The 25,804-nt window shown below is 40.1% G+C and overlaps 1 protein-coding gene across 2 annotated transcripts in view; it reads left to right on the forward strand.

Moving 5' to 3' along the window:
* Nucleotides 1-25,804, forward strand: part of LOC148306661 (anillin-like) — an 86,590-nt gene that overhangs the window by 40,104 nt on the left and 20,682 nt on the right. Inside the window, exons 6-9 of one of the 2 annotated variants that reach the window (XM_088264580.1) lie at nt 15,566-16,169; nt 17,716-17,927; nt 21,144-21,375; nt 22,292-22,442. In XM_088264580.1, the coding sequence (XP_088120706.1) occupies nt 15,566-16,169; nt 17,716-17,927; nt 21,144-21,375; nt 22,292-22,442 (1,199 nt within the window). Of the gene's footprint in view, nt 1-15,487; nt 16,170-17,715; nt 17,928-21,143; nt 21,376-22,291; nt 22,443-25,804 lie in introns of both variants that reach the window. The other variant, XM_088264579.1, reaches the window with a different exon arrangement.

Genomic DNA, 25,804 nt, shown 5'->3' on the forward strand with positions numbered 1-25,804 from the left:
TAAGGCATATTAAATAAACGGGGTTAAGTATCGCATTGAAGCTGTCAGCTGTCGTCCATCACTCTGTCGATCTCCTCTTGTTCTATTGTGGCTGGTTGGTGGCAACGTTACATTTACATAGTGCAGTCACCAGCTAACACACTGACCTATTCGTTCAAGGTTCGTATGCCGGGGATTCTGAGCAACTAGGCTTGGAATCTTATCAATCAAGTATCAGTGTAACAAAATAGTGAAGGTTTGACGAGTTGAATGCAAGGAGACGTGAAGTACGACCCAGTCACGATTCATAGAAAGGGTTCATATTAAGGCCTTACTCGCGATAATAGAATTAATTGAGCGTACGGCTGCGCTGAGAGGCATACGTCATTTGACGCCGGATTTAATAAAAATATATGTATTGTAATATTTTTGTTACTGGCAAAAAACGTTCACTCTAAAATCCCTGTTTGAATAATCCCTGTTATTTAAAGCTGTTAGCCTGAATAAAATACCCGCTATTAAACTTGAAGTCGAATTTTCTTGTAAAACCACATAAATATGACATTTCAAACGACTTAGTGTATTTTACCAGTTTATGAAACGTGGAAAACTTTATAATACTTGTAACCGGCGTGGGTTACGTGCGATGACTCTCAAAAATGTACACGCCTGGCCTTCTTCGGAATCTCCCAACTATGCCACCGTTGTAAGGGGTGACGTTCCAGACGGCCCCGCCGTACCGAGTTACCGAGTAAGCTGGATACGGACGGAGGTGAATGGATGTATGAGCCGGGAAGAGCGGCACTGGACCGACAAGTCAACCTCAATAGCCCTGATAAGGGCTTTCCGAAACTGGTCCGTGAATCGGTATAATGAGGCGAAGCGGTCCAGGCTGGCGGCGCGGCGAGTCGTCCAAGGAGCGGGAGCGGAGAAATGAAACACAGGTTTCAACAGTCACACCAGAACTGGTTTATTACCAAAAAATGCGCCCTCTATATACCCGGCCGTGATCGCGTACCGCCCGACAGTGGGAAAGTACAGCCAATCAGCGGCCGGGGGAGAGAGACAGCCATATCTCTGTCTCTCTCTAATGGGCACCGGACGGGCTACACTTTCATACCGTACCGGTGCCGTTCCAACAGTTCGTTATTACATTACAATTTACAAGTTTATTTTATCAGTAATCTATTTATACAACTTAACATCTAGGCGCATTTAATATTAACATTGTCTTATTCTTTCTTACATCTAATACATTCTGTAAATACATGAGAAATCGGTAGAATCCATAGAGGCCCTTCTTCGGGTCGCATTCCGACGGGCGACCGTTTCGCTCGCCGCCAGGCGCCTGGAATTCTTTTTCAGGGCCGCCGTACGGGGTGTGCGATCCGTCCGTAACACTCCCCCCGTGCAGCTAGTCTGCACCTGAATTCTCGGGGACGGGTCGCGCGCCTTCTCTTCTTATTACCGCGATCTTTGCGGCCGGCCTGGTGTAGACCCCCCTAGGGGTCTTTACCTCCACGACTCGTACTTGGCCGTCTGCTGCTTGGTCGGCTCGGGTCACTATTCCCCGCGGCCAACAGTTCCTCGGCAGGTTCGGGTCGACAATTACGACCATGTCGTCCTTCTGGATCGGAGGCGCGGGATCGCGCCATTTCTTCCGTTGGGCCAACGTTGGGAGATATTCCCGCAGCCAGCGCCGCCAGAACATATCCGCGGATCTCTGGGCGATCCGCCACTGTTTGCGAAGGCAGGCTCCTTCGTCGTCTTCGTCGTAATGCGCCAGCGTGGGGTGCGCATTAGCGGTTCCGATGAGCAGGTGGTTCGGGGTGAGGGGTATAGCTTCCTCGGGCTGCAGAGTCACCTGTGTAAGTGGACGGTTGTTAACTGAATACTCTGCCTCGGCCAGTATCGTTTTCAGGGTCTCCTCCTTCGGAGCCTGTTCGTTTAAAGTCGCCTTGAGAGCTCGTTTTACCGACCTAACGAGCCTCTCCCATGCCCCACCCATGTGTGGGGAAGATGGCGGTATGTATTCCCATCTTATGTTCCGAATTGTCAGCTCCGCCAACAATTTTCCATCCTTCCGTAGTTCCGTCACGGCGTCGCGCATCTCTTTGTCGGCGCCGTGGAAATTGGTCCCGTTGTCGGAGTACAGGGCGATGGGGCACCCTCTCCGGGAAATCATCCGCCTCACTGCCATTATCGTGGAGTCCGCTTGCAGTGAGGACGCGAGTTCTAGGTGGATGGCGCGTGTAACCATACACGTAAAAAGAACGCCATAACGTTTTTCCCGTCTTCGGCCGACAGTCACGGCTATCGGCCCGAAGAAATCTACTCCGCAGTGCGCAAAGGGCGGTGCGCCGTACGCAAGCCGGGATGCGGGCAACTGTCCCATCAGTGGGATCCTTGGTCTGCTCCGAGCTGTCTCACATGTCTGACATTCCCGTGATATTTTCTTAGCGGCGTCCCTCAGCCGCAGGATATGATACTTCGTTCGTAGGTCTGCTACAGTTCTTTCTGTTCCTGGATGTCCACCTTTCTTGTGGACATGTTCAATCAATAGCCGCACATATCGGCATGCTCCGTCGAGGACGGGTGGGGCAGTGAGGCCTGCCGCGAATTCGGACGCGGCCTTAAGGCGTGTACCCATTCGTATTATTCCATTGCTGTCCAAGTACGGCGTCGCGGCGTACAGACGGCTTCCGGGCGGGCTTCCCTTTCCCTCCCGCAGCATTTGCAGCTCGTCTTGAAATGAGCTTTCTTGTGACCTCCTAATCCACATGTTTTCAGCGTCCTGCATCTCCGCGGCGCGCAACTCAAACCCCCCTCCGGGTTGTCCTGTGACCGAGTGCCGCCGGCATCTGGAGATGAATCGTAGTACCCAGGCGGTCGTGCGCACCAGCCGGGTCCAGGAGGAGAACCGCTCCACCTGCGGGAGGGCCTCCTCGTTCCTTGTGTGTCCGACAAACTGTCGAACCGGTTTTTCTTCGAGCGCTTCTGCGCTTGGTCTCGTTCGCCCAACTTTCTCTGTGGGCCATTCTGTCTCTTCCTCCCTCAAGAAACGCGGGCCCCCAAACCACAGTCCGTCTCTTGAGAGGTCAGGGGTCCCCTTGTCGCGGGTTCCAATGTCCGCCGGGTTTTCCTTTGTGGGGACCCATTTCCATTCTTCACGCGTGGTCAACTCATCGATCTCTCCCAATCGATTGGCCACGAACGTTGCATATTTCAAAGGATCATTGCGTATCCAACACAGCACCGTGCTGGAGTCCGTCCAGTAGATCGTTCTTACTATCCTCGCCTGACTCTCCCTTTTGATGGTGGCAGCCATCCGTGCCGCCATCAGTGCCGCCTGTAGCTCTAGGCGCGGTATGGAGAGCGGCTTCAGGGGGGCCACTTTCGATTTGGCCATCACGAACGCCGCGTCGCCGGCGTTCACAAAGTAGGCTATCGCACAACAAGCCTGTTCAGATGCGTCGCAGAAGATGTGCAGCGTCACGAGTCGCCCTTTAGACTGTAGCACACATCTTGGTATTCTGCATTCGTTGTTCTCCATCAGCCGGCGCCACTCTGACCATCTCTCAGAGTGCTCCGGCAACAGCGTCTCATCCCAGCCCGTCTTTGATCGCCAGACGGCCTGTAGGATAATTTTTGACCGCACGGTGAGGCACGTAATAAAGCCGACCGGGTCAAAAATACTCATCGTCGCGCTCAGCATTTGGCGCTTGGTGGGGTTCTCGGGGATCGAGGCCATCTCGGTCCCATATTCGAAGAGAAACGTGTCGCTCCTGGGGTTCCACATTAAACCCAGGACTCTTTCCGTTGTATTTGCTTCTCCTATTCTGATGGCATTTTCCGCCTTTTCCTTTTCCGCAATGCCTTTCAGGACTCCTGGCTTATTAGACGCCCACCTCGTGAGCTCAAAGCCTCCCCTTAGGAGCACCTGCCTCAGGCCATGTATGAGGGATGCGGCCGCTTCTTCGCTGTCGGTCGCATCCAAATAGTCATCCATATACATTCGTCCTTGTATGGCCGCCGCGGCGGCCGGAAATTCGTGTGCGTACGTTTGGGCGACCTTGTCGCGGACAAACTGGGCACTACTGGGCGAGCATTTCGCGCCGAACATCATCGATGTCAACATGTACGTTTCGGGTTCATCCCGGCTATTCGTTCGCCACAGGAACCTTTGCGATGGCTGGTCAGCTTCATTGATCCTAATTCGCAGAAACATCTCCTTGATGTCTGCGGCTACCGCCACGGCCCCTTCCCTGAATCGAAGGAGGTTCCCCAACAGCGAGGACAGGAGGTCTGGTCCTGTCAGTAAGTGGTCATTCAATGACGTCCCCCGGTGCTGGGCGGCAGCGTCAAATACCACTCTTATCTTACCCGGCTTGTTCGGGTTACTCACAGCGAAGTGAGGTAAATACCACTCCCTCGGGTGGTGCACATTCTCTTCTGCGGGGTCGAGCTTCACAGCATATCCTTTTCCAATATATTCACTTATCTTGGCCTTGTAAGCCGCTGCCAATGCCGCGTCACGTCCTAGCTTCCTTTCTAGAGAGTGAAGCCTGTTCAAGGCTGCCTGGCGATTGCACGGCAGTACGTCTCCGTCCCGAGCCCATAATAGCCCGGTCTCCCATTGGCCTGACGGGAGCTGTCTTGTAGTATTCTTCAAGAGTTCCAATGCGCGCTTATCGGTTGCGCGATTCCTTTCGGCGGTGGAGACGCCCAATGACTCCACGGCGAAGTTTCTCTTCAATAGCTCGTCCAACCCTTGCTCGACCCGGTTGTTTGGCAGATTGAAGTTGGGGTGTACGGTACCCCCGTACGTTACTGGCCCCAGTGTGGTCACTATGGTCAGCTGACCATCCTCCCGAAGCACTGGAGTGTCGATCGGGAACATGAGAGACGCGTTATCGAGGCCGATCAGCATCTGCGGTCTGATGACGCGAGCTCCAGTCCGCGCGGGCGCGCCACTTTTGTGTACAAGGTCCAAGTCCTTGATGGTCCTCGCCCCGATCTCGAATTCCCCGTTGTGATCACTTATCAAGGTCACCGTTACACGCTGCGACCTGTGTGTGTTGCTTTGTCCAGTCGCACCTTTTATCGTCAGATTCCTTGCTATCCCCGTAGCACCTATCGCGCGGGCGACACCCTCCTCGAGGAGGGTCACAGACGCAGCCTCGTCCAACAAGGCGAACACTTTTGCGGTCCCCCGCGGTCCCTTCAAAGTAACCGGCAGCACTTTGAATGTGACCGGGACCTCACAGTCATTTGTCCACAGCACCTGCGCATTGTCCACAACTTCCTCACTTTTCACGGCTTCCGCGGCACCATCCGTGCGGTAGTGCAGGATTCTATTGTGGTGTCTCCGGCAGATTTCACACTTTCTTGCTTCACACTCGGGCACCCTGTGCCCTGATTCCAAACACTGGAAACACAGTTTGGACAGCCGCACAAATTCCCAGCGGTCGTCCACGGTCTTCTTCTCGAACCGTTTGCATCGGCGTAAGTTATGCCCGCTGGCCTTACAAAATACGCATTCCTTGTCACTCGTCGTGTCGCGCGTCGCAAACACGTGACTCCTTGGCTCGACGCGTCGAGCGTTCTCGCGGCGGGCGGGCTCGGCGCACTTGTCGCGCTGACCCGCGCGCTCCTTGTCTCTGTTCCTCGCCACCATTCTGAACAGACCTCCGTGGCGCGTGATGCCGGCGGTGATCTCGTCAAGCCAAGCGGCGAGATCGTAGATACTGCTCCTCGTCTCGCGGCGGCGATCGCGGAACCAATCCCACCGGAGTTGCGTCGGCATCTTGGCAACCATCTCCGCTAGCAGCTGCGGGTTGTCGAGATAGCAAGCGTCCATCCCGTCCACGGTGGTGATGACGTTGCGTATCGAAACCGCAAAATCCACGACTGCTTCATCCGCGGGGTGGTCGGCGAGACTCGGCATCCTCCGGGCGTCTTCCAGTATCTGCGCGATGATGAGTGTCGGGCTGCCGAAGGCGTCCTCCAGCGTCCGCAATATTTCCGACACGTTGCGCGGATACAGTAGCAGGCCTGCTACCATGTGACGCGCACGCCCTTCCAGTGCGCGCGCCAATCTTCCGATGTTGTCAGCGTCCCCTATCCCCCATCTCTCAGTAGATTGGAGATATGCCGCGTTGAAGCGGCGCCATTCCCTCGGGTCTCCGCTGAACTTGGGCAACTCCGGCGGCTGCCCCGACCATCGAAAGTAGTCCCCGCCTCGGGGTGAGGGCTCCGCGTAGATTGCTCTTCCATCATCTCTGCGGTGCCGTTCGTCCGGTCGAGCTCCGTCGACCCATTCGCGTACCGGGTAGCGATCGCGTTCGTCCGGTGCGCGCCAACGCAAGCCAGAGGTTTCCATACGCCTCGGCTCCGCGTTGCCAGTAGGCGCCGGGCCATGTCCCCCGGGCGCTTCTCCTCTGTGGCCGGTCAGTTCGTCCCGCGATTCCCCAGCGAATCGCGTAGGTTCCGGATCCAACACCGGAACCGGTAGAGCTGCGGCCGATGTCCTGAATCCCGTTCTGGGCTGATTGGCGGCGTCGTCCTGCCGCGTTCGTAGGTGGGTGGATTGTTCGACACCCGCGATAACCTCCCCCCCTGGGGAGCTTACGTTAGCTGCTGTGCACTTCGACAACAGCTCACGGAGTTGCTGGAACTGCCTCTCGTTGCTGGCGGCTAGCTCCGCCATCTGGCGGCGCAAGTCGCTACTCGTATCAGTCCGGACTGAACTGACAGAGTCCCGATCCTCCTCACGGCGCTGCTCTTCGGGCTCCATGGCGACGTTGCGTCCCGACCTCAGGGATGCAGGCATCGTAGCTGGAGACTGCGTTGAAGGATCCGGCTCGAAGGACCAAAATGTAACCGGCGTGGGTTACGTGCGATGACTCTCAAAAATGTACACGCCTGGCCTTCTTCGGAATCTCCCAACTATGCCACCGTTGTAAGGGGTGACGTTCCAGACGGCCCCGCCGTACCGAGTTACCGAGTAAGCTGGATACGGACGGAGGTGAATGGATGTATGAGCCGGGAAGAGCGGCACTGGACCGACAAGTCAACCTCAATAGCCCTGATAAGGGCTTTCCGAAACTGGTCCGTGAATCGGTATAATGAGGCGAAGCGGTCCAGGCTGGCGGCGCGGCGAGTCGTCCAAGGAGCGGGAGCGGAGAAATGAAACACAGGTTTCAACAGTCACACCAGAACTGGTTTATTACCAAAAAATGCGCCCTCTATATACCCGGCCGTGATCGCGTACCGCCCGACAGTGGGAAAGTACAGCCAATCAGCGGCCGGGGGAGAGAGACAGCCATATCTCTGTCTCTCTCTAATGGGCACCGGACGGGCTACACTTTCATACCGTACCGGTGCCGTTCCAACAGTTCGTTATTACATTACAATTTACAAGTTTATTTTATCAGTAATCTATTTATACAACTTAACATCTAGGCGCATTTAATATTAACATTGTCTTATTCTTTCTTACATCTAATACATTCTGTAAATACATGAGAAATCGGTAGAATCCATAGAGGCCCTTCTTCGGGTCGCATTCCGACGGGCGACCGTTTCGCTCGCCGCCAGGCGCCTGGAATTCTTTTTCAGGGCCGCCGTACGGGGTGTGCGATCCGTCCGTAACAATACTTATTTTTATTATTATTATTTTTTTAATTAATTTATTTATTTCACATAATACATAGATACATTCAAATATACATATTCATTTCATATATACATTTATTATACGTATTACGGCTCTTTAGGCATGGCCTGTGTTGAGCCGAATACTAACATGTTAATACAATTTTTATATATTTTTTTTTTATTTTTTAATATATTTTTTTTTTAATTATTAGATTATAAACATAACATACAGGAGATACAAAAATAATTTACAGTTTAAAGGTTTTTCAATAAGATAATTACACCTGGACTTTAATTAATTCACTTTCTACCTTGTCCCTCCCAATGCTAAGCAACCATCGACGGACACTGTTCTTAAAGACCTGATCACTCACCTGATACTGCATCATTAAGGCGAAATTGCATATTTTCTAGTTAATGTTTTTTTGCCAGTCCACTCACGATGTATTGATTTATTTTTTCACAACTCCTTACTTTTAATAACTCTTTTCTTCTCAAAACTATGTATTTAATTCGTAGAAAAACTTTATTTTCAAGAAAAAAATCAATAACGCCAAATGTTACATGGGTTTATAGAAAATTTAGTTGCTATTTATCGAATATAGGGCCTTAAGCCAATGTTAAATATATCATTGATTGATTCGGCAGTCACTTTGTAATAATATATTATTAGATTAAAACCAATATTTTTAGCTTTTCCAGTTTATTTTTATTTGACCAGCGACCGGGTTTCCGGAAACCCGGTCGCTGGTCAAATAAAAATAAACTGGAAAAGCTAAAAATATTGGTTTTAATCTAATAATATATTAAATGCAATGCCATCACGAAGTGTCATTGGATAATATAAAACTTTGTAATAATATGTACCTACCCATTTTTAGTTTTAAGTTTTACTAGGTATATACCATTATTTCTTAAAAGTGTATTGTAACGCGTGATTCGATGCATTTCGCATCATTTTCAAACACATTGTGAAGCTAAGTCTAAATTTCAGACCCTTATGATATGTAAGATTCTTTCCGAATTATTTTACACGCTTTTTAGTTTTTTACGACTTTTTAGTTTTGATTTTGGTTTCACTTGGTAGTACCACTTTTTCTTGAAATCTATTGTGACACGTGTTTTGATGCATTCCGCATCATTTGCTGTTTGAAAATAGCAGGGAAGGCATCGAAACAGGTGTCACAATAGATTTTAAGAAATAGTGGTATTTATCAATTGAAACTTAAATTAAAAATGTCAAATACTACCATTAGATTATTGTGTTGATTATTTGACTAAATCGACTTATGTATTAAAGCAACTCATTAACTATAACGACTTATTTTATTTTTAACTAATGTAAATATGATTTTACTGTAGAAATGGATTTTTGTATGTAAATTTAAATAATATATGCTTTAATCTGGAACTGTTGGTTGACAACTCATTCTACTGCACATAAATAAGTATGGGGAAATCCTGTGTTCTCTGAACTATTTATATTTTCCTCCAGGTTTTTCTTATCGACATGACATTTTAGTACCTATTGTTTGTGTTCTAATGGGTATAGTAAAGGTGAATGGATGATTTGATATTTTTTTATTAGAGCAATTTTTTAATCTATTTATTTTGAGAAATTCTAATCTATCCTTTACTAGACGTGTGTAAGAATAAAATTAGAAAATTTATTATTAGAATCAAAAAAAAATCTCCAATGTCTTACGTATAAATATTCCACAATAAACGCCGATTGTTTTTCTTAAAAAAAATTGTTTTACAATTTTTACTTAGGGGCTATACGTAGCGCTCTTTTAATTACATACAATCCTTTCATGTTTTTAGCAGCTGTCTCTTTTGTACACGCCATGGCTTTCCACCTGGACATGTTTTGTCACGTAATTTTATCCACCAATATCATTATCAATTAGTATTATTGGATATATTGGTACAAAAATGATTTTTTTCTTGATTCCATACGAAATTACAATAGAAAAAGTTTTTGTTCAAAATCATCTTACCTGTCTAACTCATTTTTATCACTAGTAGCCTTAAAAAACACCCTCAACCTACCACCATTGTTAAAATTCGCGTGTTTTTCGTCTGTTTCATAACACTTTACCCACAAAACAAATGACAAAAGGGGGAGATGTCACCATATTTTGCGTCTTAATATGCAAATGGTTATTCATATTCAGAGACGATTGTTCAAATTATGCCGAATTTGGTCAAAAGTATACCAAGTCCACTGGAGAAAGTAATAAGTAACATACTATGTTTGCGCCGTGTTTACACAAATGAATGCTTTTAAAGTCGGAGTGGGCCATCAATGGACAACTAACGTATGCACATATGTAATATATTTATTCTCCGGTAGGTACTATTTACCCGGGTGTTACCACACAAAAAGCTAAATGCGTATATTGTCTAGCCCGGTGATTCCCAAACGGGACTTAATGTCCCACTGGGGACAGAAAGAAGATACTACGCAGAAAGTTGGCGTTTGTGCCGGTGGCCCATTTTATCTGTGCTCGCTTTTTCATTTACCAAACAGTCGATAGTTTAAAAAATGCAGATAACAATTTGATTAGCGGCAAATTGCTAAGTGTCGATTTCATCAAGCTTTTTTTAAACCTTCCATTAGGATGCTTGGTACAGTTTTTGCTTGATATTTTGGTAAATGCACGATTTTTGTGTTTTACCATAATAACAGCGATATTCTCGAACGGCTACATATTGGTACTCATTGGCTACCCGTTTTCCTTTTCGCTGACAGTTGCAAATGCCGTTATTTTCATAGAAGTAGTAAGCGATTATATATTAATTCATTAAAATTTCTGTGTTACAAGTGCCTCCAATTATTAGCATTGTAATACATTTAAATAAATAAAATCATGTATTATTGATTGATTTTTAAAAACAGTACACACTGAATCAATAGTAAAAACATCATCCGAAGCGCGTTTGATAATTTTCTCACTACAGAAAAATTCATAATCACGTACAATTATTTACTTTAAATAAATATGTAAGTCTCCTGAAAATCATTTCGTTACTTCAACTTTATGTATGTATAAATCTACGTTAAATAGGCTCTAGGTACCTAACCCCGATAAGTGATTTTTTCCGCGAAGGGGCTTGACCATAAAAGTTAAGGATCTAGCGGGATAGCATTTTATTGGTCTGATCACTTGTTCCGCGAAGGTGCTTGACCAAAAAAGTTTAGGATCTAGCGGGATAGCGTTTGTTTGGTCTCTCTTTCTGCTGGTTTTGAAAGGGTTTTTAACACATTTTTTAATGAAATGCACCAACCGTCGAGCGGACGCTTTTAACCTCTAAGCTGCTCGATTTCGAGTGTCAAACTTTCCGTCCTGTGCTGGATTATTTTACATTACAATATTTTTAACAAAAAAAACATATTTTTGCCTATTTTTTGTAGTGAAACTTTCGGATATCCATCATAGATGTTCACAGTATACAATGCACTTTACTTATTATGTTTTTATGGTGTATTTACACAAAAATATTAACATTTACGGACTCGCGGCCTAAAGTATGGCGGCTGTATAGAAGACGCGGCTGTCGTATCTGCGGAGCACGAGCCGACCGGAAGTATTCACGATAAAGTTGACACAAAATTACAATTTTTTTTATATTTTATGACAATAAATCAAAGAGAACTAATTCATCCATGCCTCGAACCAAATTTAAGTGCAAAAAATTATCCATAGGTGTTGATATAAGTACGTAAAGTTGAAAAACGACTTTGCATGCGATCCGCAGTCAACGGTACTTCTATAAAAAACGACAATAGATGCGATCCGCAGCTTACGGGTTGAGTGCCCAATAAAAAATACTTAAATTTCATAAGGCTACGCCAAAATCGCTGCCCACTTTGCTCTTTCGGTAATCAAGGCTCGGTTTATTTCTCTCACTTGATCACTCTCAGGCATTAAGGCCCAGTATTCGTTAAGTCGCAAATTAATTTTCTACGAAGAAAAACCTGTGTTTTCAATGCAAAAACAGTGTTTTAATAAAAATCAATTACGGAAAATGTTACGTAGATTTAAACTAGTTTAGTTAGTTTAAAAATGTAGGTAACATTTTCCGTAATTGTTTTTTTCTTAAAACAACGTTTGTGCATTGAAAAAACAGGTTTTTCTTCGAAATAATTACATACATGGTCTTGAAAAACAAAAGATTTATTGAAAGGTAAGGAGTTTAAAAAAATTATAAAAAATACATTTTCCATGTGTATATTTAAAAAAAAGTCAACAACATTCTTTAAAAAAATCGGGCGTAAACGGACATGTAGCCTTTTGAATTTTTAAAAATTTACTATTTATTTTTAACGGACATGTGACCGGTGGTCACCGGTGGAATGAATTCTGTGTTTGTGAATTTTTAATTGCCTAACGTCCAAGTGACTCTACGGCTTACGCAACACCGCTTATCATTACCCTACTCAGATTTCAACTTTTTATGTTTCATATCCTATGCCTACTCGTGAGTGGATTTACTTTCTATGTTTAAGGTTACTATAATTTCATGTAATTCATGATTGAAAATTCTAGGCAAAAACACTCGCTCTGTGTTTGTGAATATCCCCTTAAATTTCATAAGGCTGCGCCAAATTCAATGGCCACTTCGATCTCTCGCCAATCAAAGCTCTGTTTGTTTCTCCAATTTGATATTTCTCTTTTTTTATCTTGGGCATTAAGATAAGGTTTTTGCTTGATGTTACCATAAACATAACTCGCACTTGCCACTATTCGTGATGCCATTGTTTGACTGGTACTTACCCAAGTACCTAATGGTTTCCAGTTACCCGGCGTCGTGTACCATATGCAAAAAAGTTGCCGAACTCAAAGCTGGTCGCTTCCCGTTCACTCTCACGCGATAAGTGTGTAAATGGGCGAGACGGGGACATAACAAAGAATTGACTGGAAATACCTTCGACGAGTATTTCGGGTCATTCGTGCGAAGTGGAGACTGCACCGTCTGACCTATGCCCGGTGTTCTGTTGACCGCTAAATGTCCTCTCATATATTAAATTATTTTAAATATCGTAGTTGAATTGTAAGTTTTTTTCTTGTCACGCGCTTTATAGGTTTTTTATTCGTCTTTTTATTGAGAAGAATAAAAGGGGACGGCCAAGAGTGTCTTGGCACGACCAAATCAATCAGACTTTATAAAATTAAACAACTTTGTTTTAACCACCCTGTTATTATTAGTACACTTTTTAACCTACCGGTTTCGACAAGAACCTTGTCATCATCAGGGTTTTATTAAATTCTAAAACATTAAAAACATTAAAATACTCAATTACATTCCCGTACCAAAAACTTCCACACACTCCGTAAAAAATCCTTAATGTTGTCGAAACCGGTAGGTTAAAAAGTGTACTAATAATAAAAAAGTGGTTAAAACAAAGTTGTTTTATTTTATAAAGTTTATAAAATGTGCCACAAAGTATCTGCGAAAAACATCCAAGAAAATCAATCAGAACCTAAAATCTGGTCGTGTCAAAAGTTTATGTAAGTGGAGGGCATAGATTCATGGATGGATGTAGAGGAAGTTAGAAGTGTATGTCAGAACGTGCGGGAGTGGCGTTCCATCCTCTTAGCCTATTTCGTAGCAAAGTCCCACTTTTCGCGAGTTACTTCCCAGTAATGACTAGAAGGGTAATATTGAATAAATATTAGTGTGAATTAATCACTTATATTTATTTGACCCCCTTGGGGATCGAACCCGGGACCTCCAGAACGGTAGCCGAGCGTGATGACCATTATACTACGGAGGCTGACCATTACACTACTGGTTCCTGAAGCGGAGGGCTGATCACCTTTCTTTCGTGTGTTAACGATCAAGACAACACTCTGTTTATATGATGCAGTGCCCTATGCACCATTGGGTGAGGATAAGGGTTTGAATGAATGAATGAAAGTGGCTAGAAACGCGCGAATGAAAGTTTTCATAGTAAAATTTCTTGGTCAACAGCAACACAAGACATGACTCTAAGAATCTTCAATATTTTTTTATCTCATTTTATTTATTAGATAATTCTTTCAAATTATTACGAGTCAAAAGTATTACGAATTGCCTTGATGTCATCTTGTCAAGTTATTTTTATATTATTTATTGATTTGGCATTAACTTTTTGGAATAACATGACGATTTAAATACGAAAATAAAAACACTTGTATACGACCATTTTTGAGTTTATTAATATCAACACGACTAGTTTCGAGAACATCCGAAGTTTTCAAAACTAGTTGTGTTTGTATTAATAAACTCAAAAGCTGTCTTCTATAAGGGTTTAATTTTTTATACTTAAAACGAACTTTTAAATGCAGGGATCACATAAAAAAACGTATTTATTAAATTAATTTACAGTAAAATATACAATACTTATCATGGACGGAAGCACTTTATATTGCATTCATGGTTGTTTTCTTAATTCACATTTAAAAAAAAGACAATCCTTTCTCGAAAGGATTCTGAGAAAGTCGAGTGGGTTTTATTTTGTTTCTCATCGTGATTTTCTAAAGTAGCGTCGGCTCACTTTGAAGTGTAAATATCTTTAAGAAAGTATTATTTTTTTGTATTTTATGACGTGCAATATTGAGCAAAAAAAAAGTAAATTTCCACGTTGAATTTATTCGTCATATTTACGTAATTTCTTCTTAAAAATAAATCTGCTTAATTAATATTCATCAGATCTTTTTCTTTCTTTTTTCTTCTCCATATATTATCCACAATGTGGTCGTAGGTACCCTTATATGATATAGAGAATTTTTAATAATATATGTACATACCTATTTTACTATTCTACACCTATGTATTAATATTTCCTTATTACTAATATTATTTTTAATTATTATGTGCTTTATTGCTGTTAGTAAGTACACTGGGCTTCCCCAATATATATAATCCTTTTATACTCGGACAATATTTAATGTAAACCCTCCTATAACGTTGAGATTGGTACCGCGTTATCGGAGTGAACGTTATAGGGGGGGGGTTATGTTTTAAAATTGTATATGAATTTTTAATGACTCGTTTCAGTCATTTAAATGTAAAAATACAATTTCAACATTAACACCTTATAACATTCCCTCTGATAAAGGGGTACTACCTATCTCAACGTTGTAGGGGGGTTTACTGTTTACTAGACAAATTTATAAAATACCTTTACAACAATAACGTTCACCTCCGACTTTCGTCTATACAAAAGGGTGAGCAGTGGCGTATCTAATATTTATTCATAATATCTGACAAACTAGACTGCCCAAACCTTTCTGTTATGTATATTTTAATATCCCACCGAGACGTACTAAATTATTTCGCATTGCAAAATACAACGCGGTAGCAGCTACTATAATGCACCCGTTAAATCGTGCTATGACCTCTTATAATCAACTATGCAGACTCGACATTGACATACTCCATGATAGCTTAACTTTGTTCGAAATTAAATATTCGATAAATCTTTGAATTAGTACTGTCTTTTTCCTGTAATTCAGTTTAATTCTTATTTTGAAACAAATTACTTACTAGGATATAACATGGTTTTATTTATATCTTGTAGTTATTTCTGGTATAATTCTGTTAATGCTTAGCAAATAAAAAAAATGTTGCTTCTTTGGTCGATCCTACCCAGTCATAATTTTTTTTTTTTAGAATATCCTTTTAGTAATTTCCACACGTGGTTAAGGTATTTTTGCTTTTGGATTCTTCACTGGAATACGCGATAGTTCGGTAAAAAAGTTTTTTTTATTCATTAATTTCGGTAGAAACGTGGTGGGTTATTATAAAAAGATATTTGAACGATGTTGTCGTTTACACCACTGGAATGTTCGCTGCATAGGAATCCAAGGGCTTCAAGCGTGTGTCCGTCAGCCAATCGCGGCTCGTTTACGATTTCTCACCGTCCAATCACCAACAGGGCGACAAACCTACCCCAGCGTCCGACACCAACATGGCGGCGGTGGCGGTTGTCACCTCACCCTCTCGCTCGCCGAGAGGCAACATTACGAAGAGACCGTCGATAAAGAAACACAAAGCGCCTCCTCCACCGAAACAAAACCTGGAAAATGGCAATTACGAAAAAGAAAACAGCTTCAGTGATAATTGTGCGTCCAGCATCGAAGACATCACAAACGGCAGATGCGAAAGCGAGAACCGCAACGAAGTCGCGAACGAAGCGGCCTTGCCGGTAAAGCAGGGATCTGCGTTATCTACGCCAGATAGCAGGTCTCTACGGTCGGTAAATAGTAATTCCTCGTCCAATCGCAGCTCGCCTATTTCGAGGGACAGAAGAATGGCGGATAATTCAAATATGAATGGCTCACCCGGAGGAAATGTCATGTCGAAAGCGGCGATTTTCGAAACGACGACGGCGAGTCCTAGAAATACCGACCCGGCATTAATGTCGATGAGAGAAAGAAAAGCGCTATTTGAAAAGAATAAAGGGTCAGCGATAATACCGAAAGCGGCATTTGGAATGGCGCCACCTATCAAAGCGTTGCAGAATAACGCTAATGAAAAAGGTAAATAACATTGCTTCATGTTTGCATCATTTAAAATATCTTAGTTTACTTTCTGGTTTCTCTCGATGTGCACGACTTTTGAAATTTATCTTAACGCAAATGACACCAATTTTCAATCCTGACATTAAGGTAAAATCTTGAAATCTTCTATTCATATTTTTTTAAATTCTGTTGTAATTGTTAATAAAAAATAATTCAATAATAATTAAAATGTCACAATAAGATGTATTTAATTTTGTCTTCAATTCTCGAAAGTTCTGCCTTTACCTCCCACTCAGGAAAAAATTAACACGTGATTTTGTGGTGAAACGTAGTAAAAAATAACAAACTGTTATTTTTAGAATAAAAAAAAACTGAATTAATTTTTATGTACGCATTTGACGTATTTTAGTATATCCCTTTTCTACTCAGCTATACCGTTTGTGTTTAAATGGTCAAAATCAATACAAGGCAGTACCCTATGCATCACTGGGTGTAGATTAAGATGGGCCTTATTTGAAAAACCATTTGGCATAATATTAGAATCTCAACTTATAGTGATTATCTTTCTTATAGGCACCCAATGGTGCATAGTGCACTGCATCTTATTGACGCAGTGTTATCTTGATTACTTAATGAAGGCAAGGGTAACATTAATTAATTATTAGGGTGTAAAATCACTAATATTTAATATCACCCGCCCCCCACTGGGAATCGAACCCGGAACCTCCAGCATGGTAGCTAAACAACCTAACCATTACACTAAGGAGACTGAAAATCGAGTCAGATTATCTTTCAGTAATAGAATTCAAATAGCGTAGTATAGAGAGTACTTCAACCTGCCAATGACAGGTCGTAAGCCCTGTAAATTTCCTACCCATCTTGCAGTAAAATCTAATCAATGCATTTTGTAAACATTATGCTAACTGGTTATTGACAAAATCACTAGCATATAAATACAAGGATGAAAAATGGTAAATTTGTTTTCTATTCACAGTCGAAGCACTTCAGTTAGGTTACTACTGTAAAAGAAAAACACTTTTTTTTTTACCACTTGAGTTTATTTTATTATAACGACTAGTTTCGGAAGATATGCTTCCATCTTCATGTCTAAATATAAATATTTAAAAAAACACTCTCCTTACCATCCATTGTTTACTTTGTGTAATTTGTGTGTAGAGAGTGTTTTATTACCATACCACAAAGTTATCAATGCTTTTGATGTACAAAATATAAATATTCAGTGTATATTTAGACCTGAAGATGGAAGCATAGCTTCCGAAACCAGTCTATGGGGACAGGTGGATTGCACTAATTACGTGCGTCCACAAATCTCCACTAGTTGCTCCTCAGAAGCTGCTTTTAAATACGGATGGAAATTAAATTAATCCACTACTTATAATAAAATAAACTCAAGTGGTAAAAAACAAGTGTTTTCCTTTTACAATTTCATCGTGTCTGACCAAAAAGTGAATGCCGAAATAATAAATACAATAGGTTACTATTTATTTTTACATTACCAATCTAATTACCATCACCTTGCATCATCCGCCATCTTCACTTTTAGCCAAGAAGCCGGCGGTGGCGACCACAAAGCCCAAGACGGAGCCGAAACCCTCGGAGCTAGCCGCGACGCATTCGGCGAGCGCCCGAGTTCTCGGCACCAGGATGGTCGCCGGGCTGCAGCCGACCCTCAGTGAGAAGGAGATTGTCGACAAGGCGAGGAAACAGAGGGAGGAGGAGATGCTCATGCTGAAGAATAGGTTCCTGAGGACCCAGGTAATGATAGTTGAAGCGAAAGATTGCTTAATATATCCAATGTTATATCGCTCACTCCTTTCAAGAACGTCACAGATCAAAAAACTTGTGTTTTCAGGAGAATGTTTTTAAAGTTTAAAAATATAATACAATGTATTAAAAATAAATATCAAGCCACTTATTGAACTTTTTACTGTGCAACAGACCTTTTTAGGTAAAACCTCAAGGTTTTTTCTCCATTTGAAAAATATTTAGTATATTTAAAAAAATAATTAAACAATACCTTTTCTTCAAAATGCGAAAACAACACTTTTTGCCTTGTAGCAGGTAAATATTAATTTTAAATTAATGTTTTACTTGGTAAATACCACTATTGGTATTTACTAAGTAAAACATTAATTCAAAATGGATAGATTTTACGACAAAGTGACTGCCGAATCAATGAAGGTAAATATTAAGTTAAAAATATGCCGCTTTTGCTGGGATATAGTACATTTTCTGGGCATTTGGAAAACATGCACAACTGAAAATTGTCGATTTTTGATTTATGACGTTCTTGAAAGGAGTGAGCGATATATTAGTGCTTTGCAACTTTTTCTCACTTACGACACACCTAAATTCTTCCTAGAAATCCGTAACACACCAAAAACATTGCTTATTAGCTCCAGAACAGTGTTTATTGCTAACACATTGTTTGCGGGAAACGCTTAAGAGCGTATTTCGCATATAGTGCGTAGAGAATGTGAGATGCTTACAAGCGTTCTATTTGCTTACTTTTGATGGAACGCGTGATGCCAAAAAACTTTGTACAGATCGGAATTTGGTTTGTGGTTACTTATGATTACTGTCCGCCTCCGTGGTGTAATGGTCAGCGTGTTTAGCTACCGTGCTGGAGGTCCCAGGTTCAATTCCCAGGGGGGTGAGAATAAATATTAGTGATTTTACACTCCAATATTTATTTAATATTAATCTGGACTGATCCTTGAAGCGCAGGAGTGATCACCTTGCTTTCATATAATTAACGATAAAGCTAATATTGCGTCAATACGATGCAGTGCCCTGTGCACCATTGGGTGCAGATAAGGGTTAGAATAGAATGAATGTATGATTACTTGGGATACGACCCTAATTAGTATACTAATTAGGGTCGGGGTTGATGAAAAAACCACCCAAAAACAATGTGTTAAAATAATGAATTATGATAATCCACAAAGTCTGGTCACGTTTCAGTTGCTTTCAATTACTGTGGGTGTTGTTAATTTTTATATATTTTTTTTGCCCATTCATTCTCTCCTACTTGCATGAAAGGCTTGCAGGTTATATCTCTGAATAGGGTTTTTTTTCCATGTAACTCAATGGAATGGCTTTAATGAAAAGCCTGACATAAAGTGTGTTCCGGGACTTTTATTGATTAAAAAAAAGCTCTGTCCCTGAAAATATTCACCAAAAAAATCTATAATGTATGGGAACGCTTTTTCTCAGTCATCACAATTAATGCATTAAACGGATTAATTTTAGTACCAATACTAATCATTATTTGCTGTTAGAACTGCCAGTAAGCTTATCACACAAACACCATATTACCATATTTCCAAGGATTTATTTATGAAAAAGGCGATTCGGCGATTATTATTTTACTCGTGTAAAATATTGTGTGCTAGATAAATTTGACACTTCCTATTGAAACAGATGTATTTTATGCTTGGCTGTCTCATTATACTTTTTATGTGGCACACGAAAATGCCACACAAAATACTGATGCAGAGGTGGGATGACTGTGTGTGTGGTTTGCTCATAAAATATTTGCATAATGTTAGAGTTACGTGTCTTGAAAAAATCTTCTCCCGTAAGTGTTTATATATATTGTAAGCTCATTGCATTCACAACGTTTTTGAGTGTGTCCAAATACTTGTCCATAAATCTGGATTATCTCCAATTAGGAGTTTTTTTTAAAATTATTTTTTTGACATCTCAACATGAAGAATTTATCTGGGTATTTACAGGGCTTTACAGCAAAGACTTTCTGATTAATAAAAAGCTTGCCTCATCCCACCATAGATGTCTCTCGTGAAGTCTATTGAATTCAAGGACTGCATTTCGAGTTTAAGCAGTTCCAGCAGCAGTAATGTACAGCAGCAGTAATGTAGAAGTTCCAAGAACATGAATAGTGTGGTTGTCTATCATGGTTAGAATTGGTGAATGTTTCACGTGTGTGAAGTGATCACTTAAATCAGCATATGACAGTCATAAGCCCTGTCAATGCCCAGACTTACATATTCTACTTCATCTATGTTGTGATGACATTTCATGATTCCACTATTATTTTGTTATTTTGATTGATGTTTCGCATTATATAAAAAGAGAATAAGGATTATATTTACAAAATTTGTAATGCTGATTTTTTTAACACAGTTTGGCAATACTACAACACAGAGAAATGACTGTCACAAAAAGTTATTAGATGTTGCAATAAAGTAAATGTCTTTGCAATAAATAACAAAATTGTTATTTTATTGACTTATCGCATCGTTGTAGGATGGTTTTTTCATCAACCCCGATCCTAATTAGTGTACTAATTACGATCGTATACTAATCACAAGTAACCTCAAACCAAATTCTAATTTATACAATGTTTTTTGGCATTTCACACACTATCAAAAGTAAGCGAATGGAATGCTTATAAACGTCTCCTGCTCTCTACCAACAGTATGTAATATACGCTTTTAAGCGTTTCTCGTAAAGGGGAAATGTGGGGGATGTGTTAAGGGGAAGCAATATAATATATAATTTTATAGATATTTCTTTTACTGTAAACTGTTTAAAATAGCATATTTTAAAAATGCTATCTTTTATATGATGCAGTGCCCTATGCACTATTGTATGCGGATAAGGGTAAGAAGAAGAAAAATGCAATCAATCTACCCAACTACGCCACGACAGGCATCATGGCGTAGTTGAGTAGATGCTCGACTGCGAAATTGGCGTCGCGGGTTCGATTCCCGCCAATTGCAAAATTAATTCAAGAAATATTTATTTTCAATTTGTCTGGGTGTTTGTAATGTATTTTTCATATTTACTTTCCCTATCCTTACTATCCTACCTGCAGACAAGCCTCTAAATGTCTACATTTAGAGGCTTGTCTGCAGGTAGGATAGCTTTGTGGGAAGAAAAAAAATGGTTTACTTTTTCTATAATTTTTTCTTTCCCATGTTTTTAAATGTCGAGTTCAACTTTTAGGTTGACGAAAACGAAATGGACCGTATCGAAACGGAAATAGATCAAGATGAGCCCACCTCCGAGGACAGTCCCCTGATGGGGTCGGGTGACCACCGGGGGGGGCGCATGGCCAACGCGGCCAACAGGAGGGTGCAACCCCCCTCGCAGGGCCCTCCCCCGCCCCCCGCGCAGGGCGGAGGCGAGAGTGAGACAGACGCGTCTGTGGTCGGCCAGCAACCCAACAAAAGGAGAAGTTAGTATTTCAATAAAATGCTTTTAAATTTTTTCAAGTATTTAAAAAAATAAATTGGCTATTGTAATGTTTTGTCAAGTGTTTAATTCTTGGCTGGGTGAATATAATAAATTCATTAATTGATTCGGCAGTCCCTTGTGCTAATATCTTTCCATTTTCAATTTTAGTTTTACTTGGTAAATATGTACCACTATTTTTAAAAATCCATTGTGTATTTTTTTTAAAGAAACGTGTTTATTTAAAAAAAATAATTAAACAATACCATTTTTCAAAATGCAAAAACAACACTTTCTGCCCTGTAGAGGGTAAATATTGAGTTAAAAATATGCCGATTTTTCTGGGATATAGTACATTTTCTGGGCATTTCAAAAACATGCACAACTGAAAATTGTCAATTTTTGATTTATGACGTTCTTGAAAGGAGTGAGCGATGTGTTTCGATGCATTCTGCATCATTTTCAAACACCGTATACCTTATTTAAGTTTTACTTGGTAAATAGTGGTATTTCCCAAGTAAAACTTAAATTAAAAATGAATATGATAATAATAAATTTGTATAATTTATATAGCGACATTTTCGTAAAATACTTTGAGAATTGAAATACGCTTAGTTGAACAGCTGGGTCATATTGTGAAAAAGCTAACAGAAAATGGGTTATTTTAGGAAAAAGCCAAAATATGAAATTGACTAACTCACCATTCAGTGGAAAATTAACCAAAAAAGTAGTTACAGGAAGACACCGTATTATCAAACAAGCCAAATAATTTATCATGAACATAATAACAATATATTTTTTTTAATTATTTTTATTTGTTTAGTTTTTCATTTTGGATGTATTAACTTTCACTATCAATCTTTTTATTTATCACCATCTTAAACATAGATTGTTTTTATAAAGAAATGAACCGTTTTCAGGTTCCACCGACTCCCCACAGGTCCTGTCTGTACTAGAGGAGGTGAAGCGCATCCGGGCCACGGGCCCCAAGGAGGGCAGGCTGTACCCGGGCCTGTCCGACATCGAGGCCCCCACGACGGAAGACGAGTCCAAACAGTCGTGTCTGGCAAGGTGTGCAGACTTTACTCTAGAGTGCTGTTTCTTCTTCTTGTGCATTTGAACAAAATATACAAAAAAATATGACTGATTCCAATGAAACGTGGTTTTTGGTGGAGTTTCTAGTTAACGGTATCCATATCGGAAACAAATTGACGTCGTTGCACTAATTTTTTTAGCGTATTTGAGCTTTTAATGGGTATTAATGAGTTCACACCAATGGAGATATTTTACATGGAATAACAAAGAAATTCAGATTTTTTTTCTAAATGGTTAATTAATTTTTTTAAGGACCTTACTTACAAAACAAAAATTCAGTCAAGAACCCAATTATTGGGTGTAGGTTTTGGGATCGTTTTCTTAATACTTTCTAATACTTTCCTAATACTTTCTTTTGTCAATTTATTTTGTATCACATTGTGGTATTCATTGTTAGGGTTTAAAAGTGACCACAATTTTAAATGGTTTATTCTTTTTTTGTAAAACAGTGTCATTACTAAGTCTGGGAATACACTAACAGCTGGAAGCAGTCGGCGTAAATCGCTTCCAGTTGCCCCAGTTAGATATTCTGCAGTTTCAATACAAAAACAAATTAATTTAGGGCACATTTGACCGCAAGTTAACTGCATCTGTTAAGACTGCAAACTGATTGATGAAAAATTCCATTGTGCACGGAATGACATTTTTTTCGTGAAACTGCAGCAGCTTAAAGTATTAACAGTGTTTCTAGCTGCAAGTATATTCCCGGACTAAAGCCCTGAGCCGCAATGTGCTACTTAAAGTATTAATGAAGGGGAATATCAACCAAGTAAAAGAGTATTAATCTATGATAGTTGTGAAATCTTTCATATTTTAAATCTGTATGTAGTTTTGGTGCACATAGTAATTTTAATATATAATGAAAAAAATTACAAAATCTCAGATTAGTCATTGAAGCACTATAAATATGAAAAGTGCAAATGACACAAAAGTGAAAAAAAAGAAAACACTTTGATTTTCATTTACGTTACAACCGATTCTAATTTCATCTGCTTTCGAACGAGGTTTTCCTTTTTAACCGATTCTCTATACATGTTAAAATCACGACTGCCAAGTAGTTTTGCAAGAAAATGTCTTTTATTATGCAAATGTATTTCCCAAGACTGACCGATTCGGCACATTTGTCCAGCGTACATTTAAATAGATGTCTAATTACATATTCAAAGCAGGCAAATCTTTTTGAGGAGATTTCGATACATATTTGTGTCACAAAAAATACTCTTACGCTGCACTTTATGCGTTAAATATCGATAACTACATGACTAATAAAACAAAGAATTGTTGTCAATTTGTATATGCAAATAATATAACTCCAAGACTGGTTAGATTAGCATTTTGGAAATATTTATCGGTGTTGTGAATTGTGAAGAACGTTACATATACATTTTACAAAATAGATATCCATTTTGTCCTGTTTCTATTGTAATTGGAATCGCAAAAAAAGATATTCTTTTGAATCTTATTAACGTAAGATTTATTAAGTTTTCGACTGACCGCAGTTAGGAATATTTAGACATTAGATTACAATGTTAACGATTATAAAGATATAACGATTTTTATAATAGCATGTTTGATTTCCAGTTTGAAATTCCGCTACGGCTGTAATATATTTCTTCATTTTGTTTTATAATTTGAACAAACATAGATCCTTTTTTTTGTTTTAGTATATAATGTTTTATGTCTGCCGTTAGTGTGAGGAATGTCAGCGTGTTAGGATAGTTACATTTTGCCATTATGCTAAAACCTTTACTGGGTAGTTTAACTCTAGGATCATACATTCCTTATTTTTAGAAACGATTTATATAAAATATAATATTTAGTCTTGCCAGGTGCGAATTATTTCTTACTTCATACGTTATTTATTGTAGGATTAGCGCTTAGATTAAAAGGTATCATTTTTTGGTTTTATTTCACATTTAAAAAATTATTCTCGATATCTTTCAATGCCATTCTATGCATGTTTATTATTTTTTTTTTACCTTTTTAGCTTTTTAACCTTTTTACAGATACACTGAGCTATTGAATCACATCTAATTAATTAAAAAACAAAATATAATTGTTATTATCTTTTTTTCAGCACCACATTTAATTTAATTTTACAGAAATATCAGATGCATGTAACATTTTTCAGTTGATTTGATCCTTTTGCATGATTTTTTTTGTTTCTTGGATATTTATTTTTATAATTATTCATAAAAATATGTTATTATATTTAAATATAATAGTTTCTTTAGTACCTTATGATGCATTGGGACTCTACACTTGTCCGCTAGATTATAAATGTGACTGTCATGTTAAAAAATAAATGCTGTTAGGAATGATTTTTCACATCCACTAACTAATTTGACTTCATTTTAAATTCAGTATAGATTTACACGTATGTGGTATGTGTACATATGTGGAATGAGATGCCATACAATTGAAACAATACATTGTCATAAAGAAAGATAGGTGCAAATTTTATTTCTTTTTAAACCTTGTTCGCCTCAATAGTTTTGTGGTTAGCGCTGAAGGTCCCAGGTCCGATACCCAAGCGGTTCAAAATAAATTAAGTGATTTTTCACTCTAATATTTATTATTATCCTAGACTGGTACCTGTAGCTCAGGTCTGATCATCCTTCCTTTCCTTGACTTATTTAACAATCATTGATAACACTGCTTCTATACAATGCAGTGCCTTATATATTATTGGGTGCGGATAAGGATTTTGAATATATTGTACTAAATTATACATTCTCATGGCTGTCATAATTATGGTAACCTAAATATAGTAAGTAGTTTCGGTATGGCCCTGGATTCTTTATTAGTGTGACGCACTCGCTCGCAAACGAAGTCACATCCTTGGAGTACCACTACTAGACTCCGAGAAGGCAAATGCTCTTACCACCAAGACAGGTCGTGAGCTACATGACTCACGTAGGTCTTGAGAGTGAGCTATGATACAGAAGGAGATCACAATATACCTAATATGGTCGCAGTGACATAAGAGATGCATGATCCCTTTATCTCATAATAAAAAAAATAATTAAATGGTCCTGGAAACCAAGTGTTTCTATAACGGACCTGGGAATGTACTTTCAGAGTCCCAGTATGCAAACACAATTTTGGGTAACAGAATTTAATTTAGTCCCAGTGTGCGAACAGAATTTTGGATCCCAAAATTCTGTTTGCCAATTTTTTTTCTCTTTTTATTTGTCGGCAGTCTGGATTGTTCATGACGTATGGCGATCGCAACTCAAGATTCTACTGTATTTGGATTTAATTCTCAAATCATTCAACATTCATTTATTTAACTTGACATTAAAATTTGTCATTATGGGTACTATGCGCTTAATTAA

This window comes from Brachycentrus maculatus, unplaced genomic scaffold (assembly GCF_059751285.1).
Source record: "Brachycentrus maculatus isolate JH-2025_06_01 unplaced genomic scaffold, ASM5975128v1 h1tg000234l, whole genome shotgun sequence".
In the NCBI taxonomy this organism is placed as follows: domain Eukaryota; kingdom Metazoa; phylum Arthropoda; class Insecta; order Trichoptera; family Brachycentridae; genus Brachycentrus; species Brachycentrus maculatus.